The sequence below is a fragment of the Sinocyclocheilus grahami genome, unplaced genomic scaffold (assembly GCF_001515645.1).
Source record: "Sinocyclocheilus grahami isolate Dianchi unplaced genomic scaffold, SAMN03320097.WGS_v1.1 scaffold125.1, whole genome shotgun sequence".
In the NCBI taxonomy this organism is placed as follows: Eukaryota; Metazoa; Chordata; class Actinopteri; order Cypriniformes; family Cyprinidae; genus Sinocyclocheilus; species Sinocyclocheilus grahami.
Genome location: NW_015505304.1, coordinates 1815786 through 1837683, shown reverse-complemented (window position 1 = coordinate 1837683; position 21898 = coordinate 1815786). Strand labels below are relative to the sequence as shown.

General features: G+C 35.7%; 1 protein-coding gene across 1 annotated transcript in view; it reads left to right on the top strand.

Moving 5' to 3' along the window:
- Positions 1-21898, top strand: part of LOC107590181 (membrane-associated guanylate kinase, WW and PDZ domain-containing protein 1-like) — a 138851-nt gene that overhangs the window by 76852 nt on the left and 40101 nt on the right. Inside the window, exons 3-10 of the mRNA XM_016278806.1 lie at positions 8671-8790; positions 10492-10698; positions 12868-13084; positions 14182-14264; positions 14977-15012; positions 16131-16250; positions 17952-18158; positions 20328-20544. Coding sequence (XP_016134292.1) covers positions 8671-8790; positions 10492-10698; positions 12868-13084; positions 14182-14264; positions 14977-15012; positions 16131-16250; positions 17952-18158; positions 20328-20544 — 1207 coding nt within the window. The remainder of the gene's footprint in view (positions 1-8670; positions 8791-10491; positions 10699-12867; positions 13085-14181; positions 14265-14976; positions 15013-16130; positions 16251-17951; positions 18159-20327; positions 20545-21898) is intronic.

Here is a 21898-nt window from a genome sequence, read left to right as displayed (position 1 = left end):
CTGGATACGCCGTCGCTATGGAAACAAAGACACCTAAATGCAATCACGCACAAATTAACTTCTCTAATACTTCATATGAAATTGATTTCATTATAATTGCTATTAGTATTATAAACAGTGCAAAATACGTATTTGTTGATTCAGCTATGTGTTGGCCTTTGTAAAATACGGGACAAATCGTGTACCCCATTTGATTTGGTACATAACGCAAAATCACCTTCATTACTCACCTTCATGTCGTTCCAAACCTGTATGAAGTCCTGTGACGTGTCGAATGTAGGTCATATCAGAAACCTGAACTAGGGGCTTCAGGAACACAAAGCTGGGTACTGCAGTGCTCCTGGAACCTCAGCCGCTAAAATAAACTGATTTATCAGACATGGCTATTTTTAGAGCTTGTTTGTGTACTGGATGTGCACATGGCATTGTTGTTTTTCTGATGTATTTTAGAACGTGTGGTGTTAAATATGTCTGCCTTTGGTGCGTTCAGGTTCCTTGCTGGCTTAGCACTTCACAATGCAGCTATTTTTTACCCACTGCATGTATTTATGTCATACGCAAAGATGTGTAGAGAGATCAGGCTCCATTTTGTGGAAAAAAAAGATAGACCTGGCATGGAAATGTTGAATTGTAATATTACCTTTTTCTGCAATCTACCACATCCTGGAATGAATTCTATATTTATTTATTCCTTTTGGGGCATAGAAATCTTGAAACTTTGTGTCATTTGAGACACTTGATGAGAAATGCCTTAAAATAGGGGCCGGTCTTTCATTAAGAATGAATGAGCCTCTGTTTTTGCTGCCAAATCACTGCACTCATTCCAATTCCGTTCACAGCTCTGAGATTCTGTCCTTGTCCTTAACTACATGTTCACTTAAAGGATTAAATCACCCCCAAAATTTAAATTCTGTCATGATTTAATCACCCTTATGTCGTTCCAAATCCATATGACTTTGGTTCTTCCATGCAATACTTAAGATGTAATTTTAAGGAATGTGCTTGTTCAAAAGCAAATCTTTAATGACGCAAAAGCACAATTGTGAGCTATATTCGAAGTCTTCTAATGTCAGATATGACAGTTCAAACAAGATTTTCAATGACTCATTTTGGTGCGTTCAGTGAAACATTTGATCCATTTTGCTCAAACAAAATCTGAATGATTCGTTCACAACTCACTGACTCACTGACTTAAATAGTCAGTTTTTTTCACACATATCATGATCATTGTTATTGTCCTTTTTGTAGCTTAAATGATTCAGTCCCAGTCCACTGTAACTAGAAGTGCATGACATATCAGAACCATATGGACTATCGGCATATATTAGAGATTATTTTTAGTTTATCAGCTGATGTGTAATATATATCAATTGGCATTGTATATTAAAATGTGCAAGCTCAATTCCTCTGTGTTTGCATTTATCATCATCTAACACTCAATTAAAACTTTAAAAGCGCTAATAATTTAATAACACTGATCATTATCTTGAACTGTACATTCATAATGTACATTTATTATGCTGCGATGCCTAAATTCACTTTATAGCATTTAAACACATATTTAGACACAATAGTATAGAATTTTAATACTGACCATTTATTTGTTTTTGGACAACTATTTTTATTTTTATTTTTTTCATATCAGCCAGAATTTGAATATAGGTACATTCCACAAAGCATTTTTGTGTTCCATGGAAGAAACAAAAGTAGTTTAGTTTATTTCCTTCTGTAGAGAGGACAGACTGACGCTAGCTCACAGGTGAGAGGAAGAAATGCCGTTCAACATGACAGACAGATCCAGAATCAGTCATAAGCTGAGTCAACAGCTCAGCCAGGTTTAAGCTACATGGAGTCTAAAGGGGATTACTGCCTGACAGACTGATCCAGAATCAGACTGCATGTCAACATCTCAGCCAGACCTGCCAGACCTTGACTACACCTAGGCCAAGAAGAGAATGAAAACATTTACATGTATCATACCACAGTGAAAGGGATGCCGTGCATTTTATCTACACCTTTGATGCATTGTATATTTTCTCTGAAGTACACTTAAAATGTTAGCCTGCAGGTTTTTGTCTGAATTTTATTTTACACTCTCTCTGTGACCTTTAGAATTAACCAGGCTGTTTTAAGTAACTCTACCTTTATGTAAGGCATCTAAATGTAAATGACCTTTGTTATGATTGGCTAACTTCTTTGCATATGAAAACTACTGGTGTAGTTCACACTGTCATTCATCAAGACAGGCCGTGTTGTTGAATACTGAATAGCTGTTGATGTGTAAATGTGGGCGGTAATATGTTAATGCTCTCATAGCTGTTACATCAAAACTGTGACGATTACAGAATGACCTGTTTTTGCAAATTAGTTTCCATAAATGGTCTTTGTGTTGTGCAACTTTCTAGTCTCTCTTTATATCAAAAGAGCAGGCAAAATCCTGTTTTCTGTGAAATTACCCTTTTGAAGATGGTTTACAATCCACCTCTGTGAGGAAAGCATGTGAAAAAATTTAAATATGATGGATCTTTAAGACTTCCCTTTAGAGATTTGAAAGATTATAGAATTTCCCATTTCCACCTATGAGTAAAAAAAAAAAAAGGTAAATGTAAGAAATGTTAAAATATATTTGCAAAATAAATATTCTCAAATATGTAAAGTTTCAGTTATGAGAAACAGGTGGTAACTGTCACATTGTGAGAAATATGCTGGCAATTGTGTAAATGCACACCCGTTTTCGCCACAGAATAAAAACGTAAAAAAGGTAATTGTGACTATCTCACAATAACATTTGTGAGAATAAAGTCTGCAGAAAATGTCTAAATTGAGAGATTTAAATTGCGAGATGTAAACTCTGTAAATTCTTGCAATTTTTGAATTTACATCTCACAATTCTAAGTGTGTGTGTAAGTGTGTAACTTTTTTTCTCACAATCCTGAGTTTACATGTCGCTATAGTTTTTTTTTTGTGTTTCCGCCATGAAAATAAATAAATAAGGTAATCCTCACAACTGTGTTTTCTTCACAACTTCACAATTCTGACTTTTTATCACAAATTGGAAGTTTATGTCTCACAATTTGGACATTTCTTCTTAGAATTGCACGTTTGTATCTTGCGATTGCAAATGATAAACATCTTGCAATTCTGAGAAAAAAGTCAAGAACTGCAAGACGTAATTCAGAATTCACAGTTCTGAGTTTATAACTCTCAATCCTGAATTTGTATCTCATAATTCTGAGTTCATATCTCACTATTTTGAATTATGAGTCAGAATTGTGAGATATATAGCTAATCTCAGAATTGTCTGAGTTGTTACTTATTTACTTTTTTGTTCTTTGGTATAAACAAGCTTCCATACAAATTCACAATTACTATTTTTATTTTTTTTTTACTCTGAGATGGAAAATTACTTCCATTAAAATCACTGTCCACATTACGCATAATATACCAATATAGTTTGAAGTTATATTTGAGTGTGTGTGAGTGTGCGTATGTATGGACGTGTTGCATGTTCCCAGGCTGCACTGTGGGAACTCCTGATGCTGATTCATTGTGAAGCACCACTGTTCTTTTCTGGAGAGAGAATGTCTCCAGCCGCACATACACACACACTTCACTGCTTAGAAAATACAGCGAGCAGCCAATGTGGTAGCAGCTACAGCCTGTGACACATGTGTGTCAGTGAGGGGGTTATCATTTAGCAGAGGGTTGTAAACCCCCATTAGGTAATTGTTTCTTTTTTGGGCCCTGGATCATGCCATTTGGTGACAGTAACCCCTTCTGTTCATGGTCGCTGACCCACAACTGATGAGTGTGTGTAGGCTGGGATCGAACAGCTGCAGATTGTGATGCTTGTTGTCACTGCTCCTCACCTTTGGTCCATTTAGCACTTAGGCGCCCAGTGAGCTTTCAGTGTTCTAGCATAAGTATATTAATAGCAGAATCAAAACTGATTATGTTGACTTCTTTGTTTAAAAATGTCTGTAAAGAGAAGTGTACTGTATTCTGCATGTAGCGTAATCTACTCTTGCTAAGCACAGTGTGCTTATGTCACACTCCCAGGGATAATTAAGGTCATTCAGAATTGAATAGTCATGGGAAAGCTGTAAATATCAAGCAATTTTACATTGTGTTTTTTAAGTCATGGAAATTAATAGGCTTTAAAATGTAGGGAAAATCATGGACATGTCTGAAAATCATAGACAAAAGTCTTTGCAAATGTTTCTGTTACAAATAATCACTGTTCTTTTAAACTTTCTATTCATTCAAGAATCCTGGAAAAAATGTATTATGATTTCCACAACAGTAGATTTGTATTTTTCCAATAAATTTGTCGGTTTTATTAGAATGACTCGTTAGCAAATCGATCCGAATCAAAAGTCCTTATGCAGTTATCACAAATGACTGAAAAAGTTGTGGAAAAGTCATGGATTTGAGGTACCAAACAAAATATTTAGAGTTTTTTTTTTTCTTCACACAGTGGAAGTCAGTGATAACCAAATGTTTGGTTACCAACATTCTTCAAAATATCTTCTTTAAAAAAAAAATCTATAAATAATAATTTGCTAAAATACACCAGTGACTCAGTTCATATAATACCTAACAATAAAAGCTATTTAGCAAATGCAAGCCTATTGCATGCCTGATATAAAAGTTCATACAGGTGCTTGCCTTCACAATGTTCATTTTTGAGGCTGTTGTTTTACACACGATTTTCACTGTGTGGCATAGTGTGTGAAATGAAATGGTTTGATCCCCTCAAAAATTATAGATGAGGCTCTCAGGGATTGTCCCTAGCAACAAGAAAATATATCATCATGTGACAGTAATGCTATTTATATATTTGTGGATATATTTTTCTACTTGCAGTAGTGACATTGGTTCACATTTGTGCATGTTGTGTAAAGTGTATACTATAAATGTACCTAAGTGCTTTGTTTTCTATTTATTGTTCATAGGAGCAGAACTAGAGTGTGTTATTGCATGATTCAGTTAGTGAGGTGAAGGTGAAAAATATACCACTGATACTGTCATTGAGTCATAACATGGAGGCGATGTGTAATGCTTCTTGAGTATCTAAAGCTATAAGTAAACCATTTGTTGGTTGTCTTCTTCAAAAAGAATATTCACATCTCTGTGTTGCTTTCAAAACATTTCACTTTTGTTTGAGCAGGCCGAGTTGTCAACTTCTGGCTTGACCAATAGCATCTTCTGTTTGTCTGTGGAAGACAAGGGACTATATTGTAGTATTGTTTTTTCCAAGAAATATAGAGCAATTTGGCCCAAGTTGAGGGTATATATTAAGATATTTTGAAATTTTCAACATTAGACTTATTAGATCAATGCCAGCATTAACATATAAAGTTTGCAGTCTGTATTTTTAAAAAATGTTTTTGAAGTCTCTTATATTCACCAAGACTGCATTCATTTGATCAAAAATACAGTAAAAACGGTAATATTGTGAAATAATTTTACAATTTAAGAGATGTTTTCTTTTTAAATATATTTTAAAATGTAATTTATTCCTGTTATGCAAAGCTGAATTTTCAGCATCATTACTCTAGACTTCATTGTCACATGATCCTCCAGAAATCATTCTAATATGCTGCTGAAGAAAAATTTCTTATTATTATCAATGTTGAAAACAATTGTGCTGCTTAATATAGTTGTAGAACTCATAATACATTTTTTCACGCTTATTTGATGAATAGAAAGTTCAGAAGAAAAGCATTTATTTTGAAAAAATATTTTGTAAAATGATATGTATTGACTGTCACTTTTAATCAATTTGAATGCATCATTGCTGAATAAAAGTATTTCTTTTTTTAAGTTTTCTGTTTTTGAGAAACCAAGAATTATCTCAGAATTGTTGTGCTCTTATAAAACGCAAGCTTAAAAAAAACACATTTCACAGAGGTTTACATCAAAATGTAACCGCTAAAAAGACCTGAGTCCTATTAAAAGTGACACACAAACTTTGCACAGCATCCATTTTGGGGCTTGTGTTGTATACTAGTCGAGAGGGCCTGTAAACCAAAGAGAATATTACATTGTGAGGTTGTTGAGAAAACAGAGTTATCATCACATCTTTGATTTATCACCAGTGTCACTAAGATGGCTGCCAAAGAGCATCTCCCATCGTGGGGTGCTATTTATATCAGCTATTCATCAGCTCCATCAAGGGATGGGGAGATACAGCATGCAGCAGGACAAGCGCGTGAAACATGCGGTGACTGCCAGGCCACCGTCTTAACCTTCAGCATCACAAATAGCTGCAGAAGAACCCAGTGTCCAAGTGCAAATAAATATGGTTGTGTCGATAAGACAGGATTTATGACAGCTGAGATATTGATTATGGGTACAACGCAAGGGGCAAATGCACTTCACATCTGTACGAGTGTTGTGTGCGTGGATGATGTTATGATCGATCATGGTGTCTAATAAACATGCTCTTGGGTTATCAGAGTCCATTTAAATAGAATGTGTGGAGAAAGAAAGAAAAAAAGGAAATACATGAAGCCTTGTTTACTGGTATTAGAGTAATTTACGCTCTTTTTTTGTACTGCCTATTAATTTATTAAAAGAATATGTTGAATAAATCTATTGCTATATATATATATATATATATATATAGATATATTGGGGTATGAATTTAAAAATGTCAGGGTGATACAATTGTTTTGATATAGTAAAGAAAAATTAAATTCTTTAAAAGAAAATCAAGCTGTGTCAAGTATTAGTATTAATAAACTTTTATTATTAATGTTTTATTTTTCTTAAAAATATACAAAACTTGTTTTTAAAATGCCAGATAATTTGACCTTATGAAAATATAAGGTTGTTAAATATCATGTTGCAGTTCCCCAAAAACTCAAAACTCAAAAAAAAAAATATATATATATATATATATATTTATATATAAGATGTGTAAACTCGTGTATTCAAGGGTATGGAAAATGTTATTACTTTTTATTTGCTGATTACACCATGACATTTTTAGAGTCATTAAATTGAAACATTTTTTGAAGTATAGTAGAAATCATATGCTTTTAAACCAAATGAAACCTACATGAATACAAAAAAAGTATATTTGGAAGATCTTGGCACACGTTTCAAAGTTCCATTTATCATTTAAAACCGTTAAAGGGGTGGTTCACTGGGTTTTTTCTAGGCTTGATTGTGTTCATGGGGTGCAGTCTAACGTGTTAATGCTTCGTTTAAAAAAAACACATTATTTTTCACATAATTTATCACGGGCTGATCTTTTCCTGTTTTTATGAAGCCCCGCCCTCAGAAATAGGCGATGGGCTCTGATTGGTTAGCTAGCCCAGTGTGTTGTGATTGGCTAAACCACCACTAGTGCACGTCTAAACGTCCCGCCCCTCACCTCAGCGGCATGTGCTCTGGTTGTATTGTAAACAACGACATCGTTAATATCGTTTATCAGTTTGAGCCCGATTGAGAAGCAGAGGATATTATTAAAGAGGATCGTGCAGAACCTGTGCAAGCACGGCTTTTAATGGTAGGCCTATGTTTTTTGTTTGTTGCTGTCTCATACTTTTAGATATGCTGTTATTTGTAAATGCTACTGCTTATGTTAGCTTTTCATATACGGGTTTATCCTGATTAAAGTTTTAATACAGTACAGCAACCGCATGCGCGTCCATGTTTAATGCTTTTTATAGCTATGTGAAAAGAGTATAATTGGAACAGTTCATTGTCGGAGCTGAGCTGAATGAGAGAGAGACAGAGATGCAGAGCAGAGGAACGTGAGGAACAGTATTGAGAACCGCTGCTTTAGAACATTGATTTTGAAACCTGTGAATGTATTAGAATCGTTAGAAGACAGAATCGCGATTCATATATGAATAGATTTTTACGTGCACCTCTAGTTTTCTCTTCCTCTTCTCTAAAGCAGCGCAGCATGGCCTTGCCCCATTTGCTGCCTTTTCCCGAGGGAGGGGTTTATCTGGGTTTGTGATGTCACGAACCCGGGAAGTAACTCGTTGTAGTCCCTACGAGCCATTTTTGTAGGCATTAAACTGCCAGAATTTTAAAAGATGATATCTCCGTTTGCATTGAACTTTCAGCTTCGTAATTTTGCAGATATTGTTTATGTTCAAACAGCAACATTACACACTAACTAACGTTTAAAAAAGTGAAATCGCAATCAACCACCCCTTTAAGTGCATGGTTGGTTGGTTGATTGACAGGTCAGTAGCCGGTCTTTTACCATTGTATTTGAACCCTATTTACACCCGTATTTAGTACTGACCATTTGTGATGGGATCGCCTGAGATGGATTTTAATACGAGGTCTAAACGTCTAAACGGGGAATGTGATAGAGGAGGCAGAGCAGCCGTATGGACTCTTTGATCCCTAAAGCTGCTTTAATCTAATATGCTAATATGAGGAGCCACACTTTGCTCTCCTACAACCAATTATCATCAAGGTGTTACAACATCTTCACTTTTAGCTGTGCAAATCTCTCTCACGCTGATTTCACACCGAGCGATTGGCTTCCAGGAGCCTGTAGACTGTAGCATGTGGCTGTTGTTGGCCCTGATGTAGGTGGTAATCATAGACATTGTGTATATGTGGTTTTAAGCATAAACTAGCAGTTTCCTGATGTCAGTCTCTTATGGGATCTTTCTCCTTTTTTGCTGGTCACAGGTACGACCCGCCTCCCTCGTGACGGAGAGGTGCCAGGAGTAGATTATAATTTCTTGTCAGTGGACGAGTTTCTGAAGCTTGAACAGAGTGGGACACTGTTGGAGATCGGATCTTACGAAGGTAAACTGCAATCTATAGAGTTTAAACACATGCTTTTTGATTGGCCATTATATGTTACAATGTTACTTTTTAAATAATTGTCAGAATTTAAAAAAGTAAAATAAATGTTTTTTTTTTAATTAAACAGTGGTTTACTGAAGAAATAGCTATTTCTTTAAATACATTCTATTATAATTACAATTTTCTAAAAAATAATAATAATAATAATAATAAAAATCTACCTCAGCATATGCTCTAAAATATAGGGAGCCCTTTTACATTACTATAAAGTTACAATTAACAACAGAGCCCAAACTTAAATTTAATTACTCATTATTTATTTTTTAAATAAAATAATCAACACTCAACTTTAAAAAAAATATGCAAACATATAAATTGCACATAATGCAGTTTTTAAATTAACTTCTAAATTATACAATTTCTATTTGTTGTTGAAATATATTCATTTACACAGTGGCTGTCATAACTTGTCACAACAGATTTATTTAAACATAAATTAAATAGCCTAATTAAGACATCACCATAGTGATGTTATAACAGGTAGAGTAAAATATAATGAGTATATAGCTTAATATTTTGCGAAATGCTCTTCTCTAGACTTAATTTCTCTGGCAAATAACGAGCTGTGGACATTGATGACTTGCCTAAGGTAAATGGAATGCTACGTGACATTTTGTTTACAAGCTGTTTTATTGACGTCTTTTCACGGTTGAAACACTGATTGAGCGATTGCATGAGGCATGAGATATTCATTCATGTTTATTTCGCATTAAAACTATTAGTAAAGAGGAAGGGATGATCGTGCTCGTGCTCCGCGCTACAGTTTGAAATGATGCACCTAAATAGTAATGTCATGCCACATCAAAGAGCGTCAAAACTCCATTTAATGTTTGAATTTCCTGATAAAATGGACATAATTTGAAAGATGGGACTTTTTATTATCAAAAGTAACAATATATAAAACTGGAAGTTTCCAATGAAGTTCCACTAGTGCAGTGGTTAAAATGCTGAATTTGTTCGGTACACATGTGGACAATCATAATTATTTATTTCAACATACTTAATCCCATATTTTCAGATTATCAGTGTCTCAAATTTACTTATTTAATAAGTGACCTGACCTAGAAATAGCGCATAACCTTAATTCTTATTCATATCAAATTGTAACATTTTATTTTACTTTTTTTTAATTCTAAAACTTTCTTAGAATTAAACTTTTTATTAGTTAAACTTTATTTATTTATTTGCTGGTTTATTTATCATCTAATATTTTTATTATAATTGATAAAAAAGAATTCACATAAAAACATAGTAAATGAGTGTTTAATCATTAGATACCTAACAAATGACACTTTTGTCAATAGTTAAAATCTTGACATCTTTATTTTTACTCCATCCTGTTGTTGTATTTCGTCAAAATGAATCTCTTTATTAATATTAAGGTTTATCACTCGGCCTGGCGTGGTTGAACTCTAAATGTATTACTCTGATTTAATGACGTGAAGTGCTTTTCTTTCAGACAGACAGCTCTGTCCATTGTATGCGCTCATTACCATGATACCATTATCTCCCTTGAACAAACTTCACTTAGACAAGCAGTCATTTTCATAATAGAGCATTTTCAAAACCCCACATCATCATGTCTTGCATTTCCTTTAAACCTCCTGTTCTGAATGCTGGTAATATCCTCTTGTTGCCTAGGTAACTATTATGGAACACCCAAGCCGCCCAGCCAGCCCCCTAGTGGGAAAGTGATTACTGGCGATGCTCTGCAAGACAGTCTTCCTGGTTCCCAGCAGTCGACCCCACGCCGAACCAAGTCCTACAATGAGATGCAAAATGCTGGAATAGTGCCTACAGAGACTGAGGATGATGATGAGGTTCCTGAAATGAACAGTAGCTTCACAGGTCAGCAGCGAGCCGATTTGTTTGCCTTTCCGTCTGGCACATGGGAGAAGGGATGAGTGATGCCTCTTTGTTGCTTTCCTTTTCCTTTGCCATTACGATTCAGGGAGGAAGGGGGAAAGAGCGCCATCTGGCTGTGGTAGAGGGTTTTGTTTGTGTTCGAAAACACCAAGATGGACTCTCCTTGTCTATATTTATTGATTTGACTCTACCAACTTCCACACTCTGTATCAGAGTATTGGATGGGTTGCATTCATTTGGTGTGGTGTTCTTAGAGGACGTCCGTCTCTGAAATAGATTGCCGTGTGATATAGCTGCTGGTCGATGAGAGGTATTGACATCTTCTGTGATCTGATCAAAAGTGAAGTGATGTGACATGTGGCCAAGTATGGTGACCCATACTCGGAATTAGTGCTCATCCAAAGTGGACACACACAGCAGTGAACACACACACACCGTGAACACACACCCGGAGCAGTGGGCAGCCATTTATGCTGCGGCGCAGTTGGGGGTTTGGTCGGGCTTTGCTCAAGGGCACCTCAGTCGTGGTATTGAAGGTGGGAGAGAGCACTGTACATTCACTCCCCCCACCTACAATCCCTGCCGGTACGAGACTCGAACCCACAACCTTTGGGTTATGAGTCCGACTCTCTAACCATTAGGCCACGACTTCCCCAGTGGACAGCACTAAGTCCCTAGAGTCAGCAGTTTCGTGATGCGATTCTATTACTCAAATCATATTCATTTGCACATTGTGTACTGGACAAGAATGAAGCACCGCCCGTTGACCTGTCATTCAATCGTTATGCTAAAAGAAGGGACATTTACCCCATCTGAGTAGGTACACATCTAAGGTTTAGTTAATAAAGCTGCTCAACTACAGTAACACTGAGCATTCTAAATGTCACGTTTGCTGTGTGATTAGAAAGTAGGAGTATATTTGGAAACAGTGCTTTTTTTGTGCTTTATGAAGTAACACACTGGCAGTGAATTATGTATGTACACTATTGTTCACATTTTTTAAAAGAAGTGTTTAATGCTCACTATTTATTTGATCAAAAATACGTTCAAATCAGTAATATTGTTAAATATGTTTACAGTTCAATTAACTTTTTTTGTTATTTGAATATATTTTAAAATATAATTTATTCCTGGCAAAAGATGGCAAAGATGAATTTTCAACATCATTACTTCTTTAGAATGATTTCTGAAGGATCATGTGACATTCGGTGATCAGAAATCATTCTAATATGCTGATTTGCTGCTCAAGAAACATATTCATTATCAATGTTGAAAACAGTTGCTGCTTAATATTTTTGTGCATGTGAAGCATTTTTATCCAGGATTTTTGAAAATACATAAGCACAGCATTTATTTTAAATAGATTTTATGTAGTTATAAATGTCTTTACTGTCACTTTTGATCAGTTGAATGCACCCTTGCTGAATAAAAGTATGAATTTATTTTTAAAAATAATAAAAATCTTACTGACCTCAAATATTTAAACAGTAGAGACGCATTTGAGACATGTCACTATTACTAGGTGTTAACAGCATCTGACAACGGTTCGTCTGACAACTTGTTTGAATCGCCTAAAACGGTTGTAAATACCAGTAAATGCCTGCTCCTTATTACACAAGCTCGTTTCTGTAAGCATTTACTTCGAGAGTATATTTGACTGTATGATAATTTTTTTTATATTGCGTGTTATTTTCAATATCCAAGTTTATTCTAGGGCCCTTGATTTAGAAAAGGCAAAATTCATACAGGTTCATGCCTTTGATTTGGCAGAGTGGTTTGATTTAAAGCCGCTAATTCAGTCAAGCGTGCCATGCAATGCAGTTGAGAGTCGATTTGTTTAGATTCCTCACCTCTTCAAGAAGGTTAAGTGTGAACCGTTTACACTCTTATTGATTTGAGGGGATGTTGGTGATTTCATTTTTTGGTGTGGGTGGGAAAGTGTCAGGCAGCCAGGTGTTGGTATGCATATTTGTGTACAGTAGAGTGTGAATGGTGTTTGATCACTCCAGAGTTTACAGGAAGTGTAAACTTCCAAATCATTTGCTGTAGCAAAAGTACATTGCCACAGTCATTTAAGATGCGGTTCTTAACCAGAGCCTTGTTGAACTGAGAGGGTCTGTATTTGTGTAGTGATCTTCTGTGTGCATGCAGGAGACTCAAGTGAACCGGACGACCACCCTTCTGTGCGGCCCTTCGCCCGCGACTACGTTCAACCCTACGGGCTCAACAACACCTCGGCGTCAACCACGGAGAGCTCTCAGAACACACATACACACCCCGGCTATCCCACGGAAGAGGAACCTCAGGGGCCTCTGCCCGAAAACTGGGAGATGGCCTACACTGAGAGCGGAGAGGTCTACTTTATAGAGTAAGAACCAACTGCTCTCTTTATAATTAGATGGACATTTACAGTGACCACAAACATTTTTTGGACTCCGCAGACTTGAAAAATACATAAATGTCTGCATAAATAAATAATGCAAAATATCAAACCAAGTAGCAATTTATTTTTATATTTCATACTGAAAATATAATAATATTTCATAATTAAATAAACTAAATTAAGAACAAAAATGAATAAAGAAAAGGCAAAATTGAACTAATATGTGTTTTTGAATTAAACTAATTCAATTTATTGTATTAAAGTAATAGCAAATATGGTCAGATGTATGGAAATTTAAAATAGGGTAACAGATAGAGAAGTTGTGTGTGTCAATAGAGAAGTTGATAATCAATTATAGGTCGACAGATCAATAAAAAAAAATCAAAAGAGAAGTTAATGCATAAATCAGTCACTTCATTCTCACAAATGAGAATAGCTGTATTTTAATTTTTATCATAATTTCTGTGTTAATTGGTTATAATAATGTAATATTGTTATTTTTATTCAATATTTGCTATTGTTATTTAAGTTGTACATTTTTTTATTTTTCATATTTAATATCAATAATATTGATTAATATTTAAACTTTAATATATTTGTTAACTTGTTTATGATAGCTTCTTGTTGTTAAACATGTTTTTTTAAATAATTAATTTCTCAGATGGGTGTCATGCAGAAGTGACATTAGATTTAAGAAAAGTTCTAAGATCATTTGTTTGAAGATGCAACTTGGTTTGATCTTTCGAATTTAAGGCAATGAAATGCATCAATTTTCAACTGTGCATTTTACACGATTGTCCAAAATTCCTTTAATACTTCTGGGAAAGCACTATCGCTATTTTTAGATATTTTTATGCATAGACAGATTGCACTATAAATTCCTGAGGTTACAGTAGTTTTCTGTTTCTTATTTTAAGTTTATATATTGCTACTGGCAGTTTTTCAGATATCAAGACAGGAAGTATCAAACTTTAGTATACATTTTCCTGCCTGCTGGGACGCAGAAAAAAGCCACAGGATGTTGTTCTGCAGGCATCTTTTAGAACAATGCCTCACTGTCTGTATTCTGCATCTATTCATAGCCACAACACAAAGACAACATCCTGGATAGATCCCCGATGCCTGGACAAACCTCAGAAACCCCTGGAGGAATGTGAAGATGATGGTATGGATATGTGGTTGAGTTTTTGTCCGGTTTGCTTGTGCAAATATCAGTTTCATGGTGACATGCATTCATAACGCTTACTTGCAAGTGTTTTTGTGGTGTTGTGCATACATAAGCTTTTAGTGTTGTAAATCTAAAATTTTAAATAATATCTGTGTCACCATAGCAAATACAGCTTCAGACCTATAGATAACCATTCATGCTCAAGCCCTCACATCATCATTGTAATCTCATGATAGCCTGTAGATGGCGCTCTGGAGCTGTTTTAGCTATAACAGCCAATCTCATACCCTGTGACAAAATGACTAAGGCAGCAGCTATAATGCTATAAGGAGGGTCTGGACTATTTTGAATCTCCTTCCACAAAAACAAATGAACCTCCAATTCCAATCCCTGTGCAGTGGAACCTGGAGTGATTTCTAGAGCAGTTTTATGATTATGCAGAATATGATTTTCAGTTGCTCAAATCTCATGCAGTAATCCTGTATTAACTCAGCCACAATCCAGATCATTTTGCTATTAAAAATGCCACTAATTTTACATTTTATGATTTGCATAAGAAAAACGTTTCCATTGTGTATATAATATGGTGGCATAATTATAAAGCTTTGAGCTGTAATTTTGCTTTTTTTTATCAACTAACCCTCTCTGCCTCTCTTTTTCTCGCCCCACTTTGTGCACACCTGCTCCCCTTTTACTCCCTCTCGAGAAGAAGGGGTACATACAGAGGAACTGGACAATGAGCTAGGTAGGCCACTATTCCAAGGGGAAATAAACCCATACAGACACAACCTGCATGTTTTTTTGGGGGGGGGGTTAGATCGATGCGTCTGTGCTGCTTTTGGGACCAGATGTTTTCTCTCAAATGCTCAACATAATTATGAAAACCCACCTCACAATTGATCCCAGATCAGTGCAAAGTGTAATGTCTGTCCACAATGCACCTGCACTGCTGTGTTTCAGTCTAGTTGTTTGGTTTTCGTTTTGGAATGACCGTAAAACACATTTCATTACTTTCAAACAAGGTTCATTTGTTCATATATGAATAGATTTTTACGTGCACCTCTAGTTTTCTCTTCCTCTTCTCTAAAGCAGCGCAGCATGGCCTTGCCCCATTTGCTGCCTTTTCCCGAGGGAGGGGTTTATCTGGGTTTGTGATGTCACGAACCCGGGAAGTAACTCGTTGTAGTCCCTACGAGCCATTTTTGTAGGCATTAAACTGCCAGAATTTTAAAAGATGATATCTCCGTTTGCATTGAACTTTCAGCTTCGTAATTTTGCAGATATTGTTTATGTTCAAACAGCAACATTACACACTAACTAACGTTTAAAAAAGTGAAATCGCAATCAACCACCCCTTTAAGTGCATGGTTGGTTGGTTGATTGACAGGTCAGTAGCCGGTCTTTTACCATTGTATTTGAACCCTATTTACACCCGTATTTAGTACTGACCATTTGTGATGGGATCGCCTGAGATGGATTTTAATACGAGGTCTAAACGGGGTGTAAGGGAATGTGATAGAGGAGGCAGAGCAGCCGTATGGACTCTTTGATCCCTAAAGCTGCTTTAATCTAATATGAAGTTAGAGCAATACAGTGGGGGTTGGAGCCACACTTTGCTCTCCTACAACCAATTATCATCAAGGTGTTACAACATCTTCACTTTTAGCTGTGCAAAGCTCTCTCACACTGATTTCACACCCAGCGTTTGGCTTCCAGGAGCCTGTAGACTGTAGCATGTGGCTGTTGTTGGCCCTGATGTAGGTGGTAATCATAGACATTGTGTATATGTGGTTTTAAGCATAAACTAGCAGTTTCCTGATGTCAGTCTCTTATGGGATCTTTCTCCTTTTTTGCTGGTCACAGGTACGACCCGCCTCCCTCGTGACGGAGAGGTGCCAGGAGTAGATTATAATTTCTTGTCAGTGGACGAGTTTCTGAAGCTTGAACAGAGTGGGACACTGTTGGAGATCGGATCTTACGAAGGTAAACTGCAATCTATAGAGTTTAAACACATGCTTTTTGATTGGCCATTATATGTTACAATGTTACTTTTTAAATAATTGTCAGAATTTAAAAAAGTAAAATAAATGTTTTTTTTTTAATTAAACAGTGGTTTACTGAAGAAATAGCTATTTCTTTAAATACATTCTATTATAATTACAATTTTCTAAAAAATAATAATAATAATAATAATAAAAATCTACCTCAGCATATGCTCTAAAATATAGGGAGCCCTTTTACATTACTATAAAGTTACAATTAACAACAGAGCCCAAACTTAAATTTAATTACTCATTATTTATTTTTTAAATAAAATAATCAACACTCAACTTTAAAAAAAATATGCAAACATATAAATTGCACATAATGCAGTTTTTAAATTAACTTCTAAATTATACAATTTCTATTTGTTGTTGAAATATATTCATTTACACAGTGGCTGTCATAACTTGTCACAACAGATTTATTTAAACATAAATTAAATAGCCTAATTAAGACATCACCATAGTGATGTTATAACAGGTAGAGTAAAATATAATGAGTATATAGCTTAATATTTTGCGAAATGCTCTTCTCTAGACTTAATTTCTCTGGCAAATAACGAGCTGTGGACATTGATGACTTGCCTAAGGTAAATGGAATGCTACGTGACATTTTGTTTACAAGCTGTTTTATTGACGTCTTTTCACGGTTGAAACACTGATTGAGCGATTGCATGAGGCATGAGATATTCATTCATGTTTATTTCGCATTAAAACTATTAGTAAAGAGGAAGGGATGATCGTGCTCGTGCTCCGCGCTACAGTTTGAAATGATGCACCTAAATAGTAATGTCATGCCACATCAAAGAGCGTCAAAACTCCATTTAATGTTTGAATTTCCTGATAAAATGGACATAATTTGAAAGATGGGACTTTTTATTATCAAAAGTAACAATATATAAAACTGGAAGTTTCCAATGAAGTTCCACTAGTGCAGTGGTTAAAATGCTGAATTTGTTCGGTACACATGTGGACAATCATAATTATTTATTTCAACATACTTAATCCCATATTTTCAGATTATCAGTGTCTCAAATTTACTTATTTAATAAGTGACCTGACCTAGAAATAGCGCATAACCTTAATTCTTATTCATATCAAATTGTAACATTTTATTTTACTTTTTTTTAATTCTAAAACTTTCTTAGAATTAAACTTTTTATTAGTTAAACTTTATTTATTTATTTGCTGGTTTATTTATCATCTAATATTTTTATTATAATTGATAAAAAAGAATTCACATAAAAACATAGTAAATGAGTGTTTAATCATTAGATACCTAACAAATGACACTTTTGTCAATAGTTAAAATCTTGACATCTTTATTTTTACTCCATCCTGTTGTTGTATTTCGTCAAAATGAATCTCTTTATTAATATTAAGGTTTATCACTCGGCCTGGCGTGGTTGAACTCTAAATGTATTACTCTGATTTAATGACGTGAAGTGCTTTTCTTTCAGACAGACAGCTCTGTCCATTGTATGCGCTCATTACCATGATACCATTATCTCCCTTGAACAAACTTCACTTAGACAAGCAGTCATTTTCATAATAGAGCATTTTCAAAACCCCACATCATCATGTCTTGCATTTCCTTTAAACCTCCTGTTCTGAATGCTGGTAATATCCTCTTGTTGCCTAGGTAACTATTATGGAACACCCAAGCCGCCCAGCCAGCCCCCTAGTGGGAAAGTGATTACTGGCGATGCTCTGCAAGACAGTCTTCCTGGTTCCCAGCAGTCGACCCCACGCCGAACCAAGTCCTACAATGAGATGCAAAATGCTGGAATAGTGCCTACAGAGACTGAGGATGATGATGAGGTTCCTGAAATGAACAGTAGCTTCACAGGTCAGCAGCGAGCCGATTTGTTTGCCTTTCCGTCTGGCACATGGGAGAAGGGATGAGTGATGCCTCTTTGTTGCTTTCCTTTTCCTTTGCCATTACGATTCAGGGAGGAAGGGGGAAAGAGCGCCATCTGGCTGTGGTAGAGGGTTTTGTTTGTGTTCGAAAACACCAAGATGGACTCTCCTTGTCTATATTTATTGATTTGACTCTACCAACTTCCACACTCTGTATCAGAGTATTGGATGGGTTGCATTCATTTGGTGTGGTGTTCTTAGAGGACGTCCGTCTCTGAAATAGATTGCCGTGTGATATAGCTGCTGGTCGATGAGAGGTATTGACATCTTCTGTGATCTGATCAAAAGTGAAGTGATGTGACATGTGGCCAAGTATGGTGACCCATACTCGGAATTAGTGCTCATCCAAAGTGGACACACACAGCAGTGAACACACACACACCGTGAACACACACCCGGAGCAGTGGGCAGCCATTTATGCTGCGGCGCAGTTGGGGGTTTGGTCGGGCTTTGCTCAAGGGCACCTCAGTCGTGGTATTGAAGGTGGGAGAGAGCACTGTACATTCACTCCCCCCACCTACAATCCCTGCCGGTACGAGACTCGAACCCACAACCTTTGGGTTATGAGTCCGACTCTCTAACCATTAGGCCACGACTTCCCCAGTGGACAGCACTAAGTCCCTAGAGTCAGCAGTTTCGTGATGCGATTCTATTACTCAAATCATATTCATTTGCACATTGTGTACTGGACAAGAATGAAGCACCGCCCGTTGACCTGTCATTCAATCGTTATGCTAAAAGAAGGGACATTTACCCCATCTGAGTAGGTACACATCTAAGGTTTAGTTAATAAAGCTGCTCAACTACAGTAACACTGAGCATTCTAAATGTCACGTTTGCTGTGTGATTAGAAAGTAGGAGTATATTTGGAAACAGTGCTTTTTTTGTGCTTTATGAAGTAACACACTGGCAGTGAATTATGTATGTACACTATTGTTCACATTTTTTAAAAGAAGTGTTTAATGCTCACTATTTATTTGATCAAAAATACGTTCAAATCAGTAATATTGTTAAATATGTTTACAGTTCAATTAACTTTTTTTGTTATTTGAATATATTTTAAAATATAATTTATTCCTGGCAAAAGATGGCAAAGATGAATTTTCAACATCATTACTTCTTTAGAATGATTTCTGAAGGATCATGTGACATTCGGTGATCAGAAATCATTCTAATATGCTGATTTGCTGCTCAAGAAACATATTCATTATCAATGTTGAAAACAGTTGCTGCTTAATATTTTTGTGCATGTGAAGCATTTTTATCCAGGATTTTTGAAAATACATAAGCACAGCATTTATTTTAAATAGATTTTATGTAGTTATAAATGTCTTTACTGTCACTTTTGATCAGTTGAATGCACCCTTGCTGAATAAAAGTATGAATTTATTTTTAAAAATAATAAAAATCTTACTGACCTCAAATATTTAAACAGTAGAGACGCATTTGAGACATGTCACTATTACTAGGTGTTAACAGCATCTGACAACGGTTCGTCTGACAACTTGTTTGAATCGCCTAAAACGGTTGTAAATACCAGTAAATGCCTGCTCCTTATTACACAAGCTCGTTTCTGTAAGCATTTACTTCGAGAGTATATTTGACTGTATGATAATTTTTTTTATATTGCGTGTTATTTTCAATATCCAAGTTTATTCTAGGGCCCTTGATTTAGAAAAGGCAAAATTCATACAGGTTCATGCCTTTGATTTGGCAGAGTGGTTTGATTTAAAGCCGCTAATTCAGTCAAGCGTGCCATGCAATGCAGTTGAGAGTCGATTTGTTTAGATTCCTCACCTCTTCAAGAAGGTTAAGTGTGAACCGTTTACACTCTTATTGATTTGAGGGGATGTTGGTGATTTCATTTTTTGGTGTGGGTGGGAAAGTGTCAGGCAGCCAGGTGTTGGTATGCATATTTGTGTACAGTAGAGTGTGAATGGTGTTTGATCACTCCAGAGTTTACAGGAAGTGTAAACTTCCAAATCATTTGCTGTAGCAAAAGTACATTGCCACAGTCATTTAAGATGCGGTTCTTAACCAGAGCCTTGTTGAACTGAGAGGGTCTGTATTTGTGTAGTGATCTTCTGTGTGCATGCAGGAGACTCAAGTGAACCGGACGACCACCCTTCTGTGCGGCCCTTCGCCCGCGACTACGTTCAACCCTACGGGCTCAACAACACCTCGGCGTCAACCACGGAGAGCTCTCAGAACACACATACACACCCCGGCTATCCCACGGAAGAGGAACCTCAGGGGCCTCTGCCCGAAAACTGGGAGATGGCCTACACTGAGAGCGGAGAGGTCTACTTTATAGAGTAAGAACCAACTGCTCTCTTTATAATTAGATGGACATTTACAGTGACCACAAACATTTTTTGGACTCCGCAGACTTGAAAAATACATAAATGTCTGCATAAATAAATAATGCAAAATATCAAACCAAGTAGCAATTTATTTTTATATTTCATACTGAAAATATAATAATATTTCATAATTAAATAAACTAAATTAAGAACAAAAATGAATAAAGAAAAGGCAAAATTGAACTAATATGTGTTTTTGAATTAAACTAATTCAATTTATTGTATTAAAGTAATAGCAAATATGGTCAGATGTATGGAAATTTAAAATAGGGTAACAGATAGAGAAGTTGTGTGTGTCAATAGAGAAGTTGATAATCAATTATAGGTCGACAGATCAATAAAAAAAAATCAAAAGAGAAGTTAATGCATAAATCAGTCACTTCATTCTCACAAATGAGAATAGCTGTATTTTAATTTTTATCATAATTTCTGTGTTAATTGGTTATAATAATGTAATATTGTTATTTTTATTCAATATTTGCTATTGTTATTTAAGTTGTACATTTTTTTATTTTTCATATTTAATATCAATAATATTGATTAATATTTAAACTTTAATATATTTGTTAACTTGTTTATGATAGCTTCTTGTTGTTAAACATGTTTTTTTAAATAATTAATTTCTCAGATGGGTGTCATGCAGAAGTGACATTAGATTTAAGAAAAGTTCTAAGATCATTTGTTTGAAGATGCAACTTGGTTTGATCTTTCGAATTTAAGGCAATGAAATGCATCAATTTTCAACTGTGCATTTTACACGATTGTCCAAAATTCCTTTAATACTTCTGGGAAAGCACTATCGCTATTTTTAGATATTTTTATGCATAGACAGATTGCACTATAAATTCCTGAGGTTACAGTAGTTTTCTGTTTCTTATTTTAAGTTTATATATTGCTACTGGCAGTTTTTCAGATATCAAGACAGGAAGTATCAAACTTTAGTATACATTTTCCTGCCTGCTGGGACGCAGAAAAAAGCCACAGGATGTTGTTCTGCAGGCATCTTTTAGAACAATGCCTCACTGTCTGTATTCTGCATCTATTCATAGCCACAACACAAAGACAACATCCTGGATAGATCCCCGATGCCTGGACAAACCTCAGAAACCCCTGGAGGAATGTGAAGATGATGGTATGGATATGTGGTTGAGTTTTTGTCCGGTTTGCTTGTGCAAATATCAGTTTCATGGTGACATGCATTCATAACGCTTACTTGCAAGTGTTTTTGTGGTGTTGTGCATACATAAGCTTTTAGTGTTGTAAATCTAAAATTTTAAATAATATCTGTGTCACCATAGCAAATACA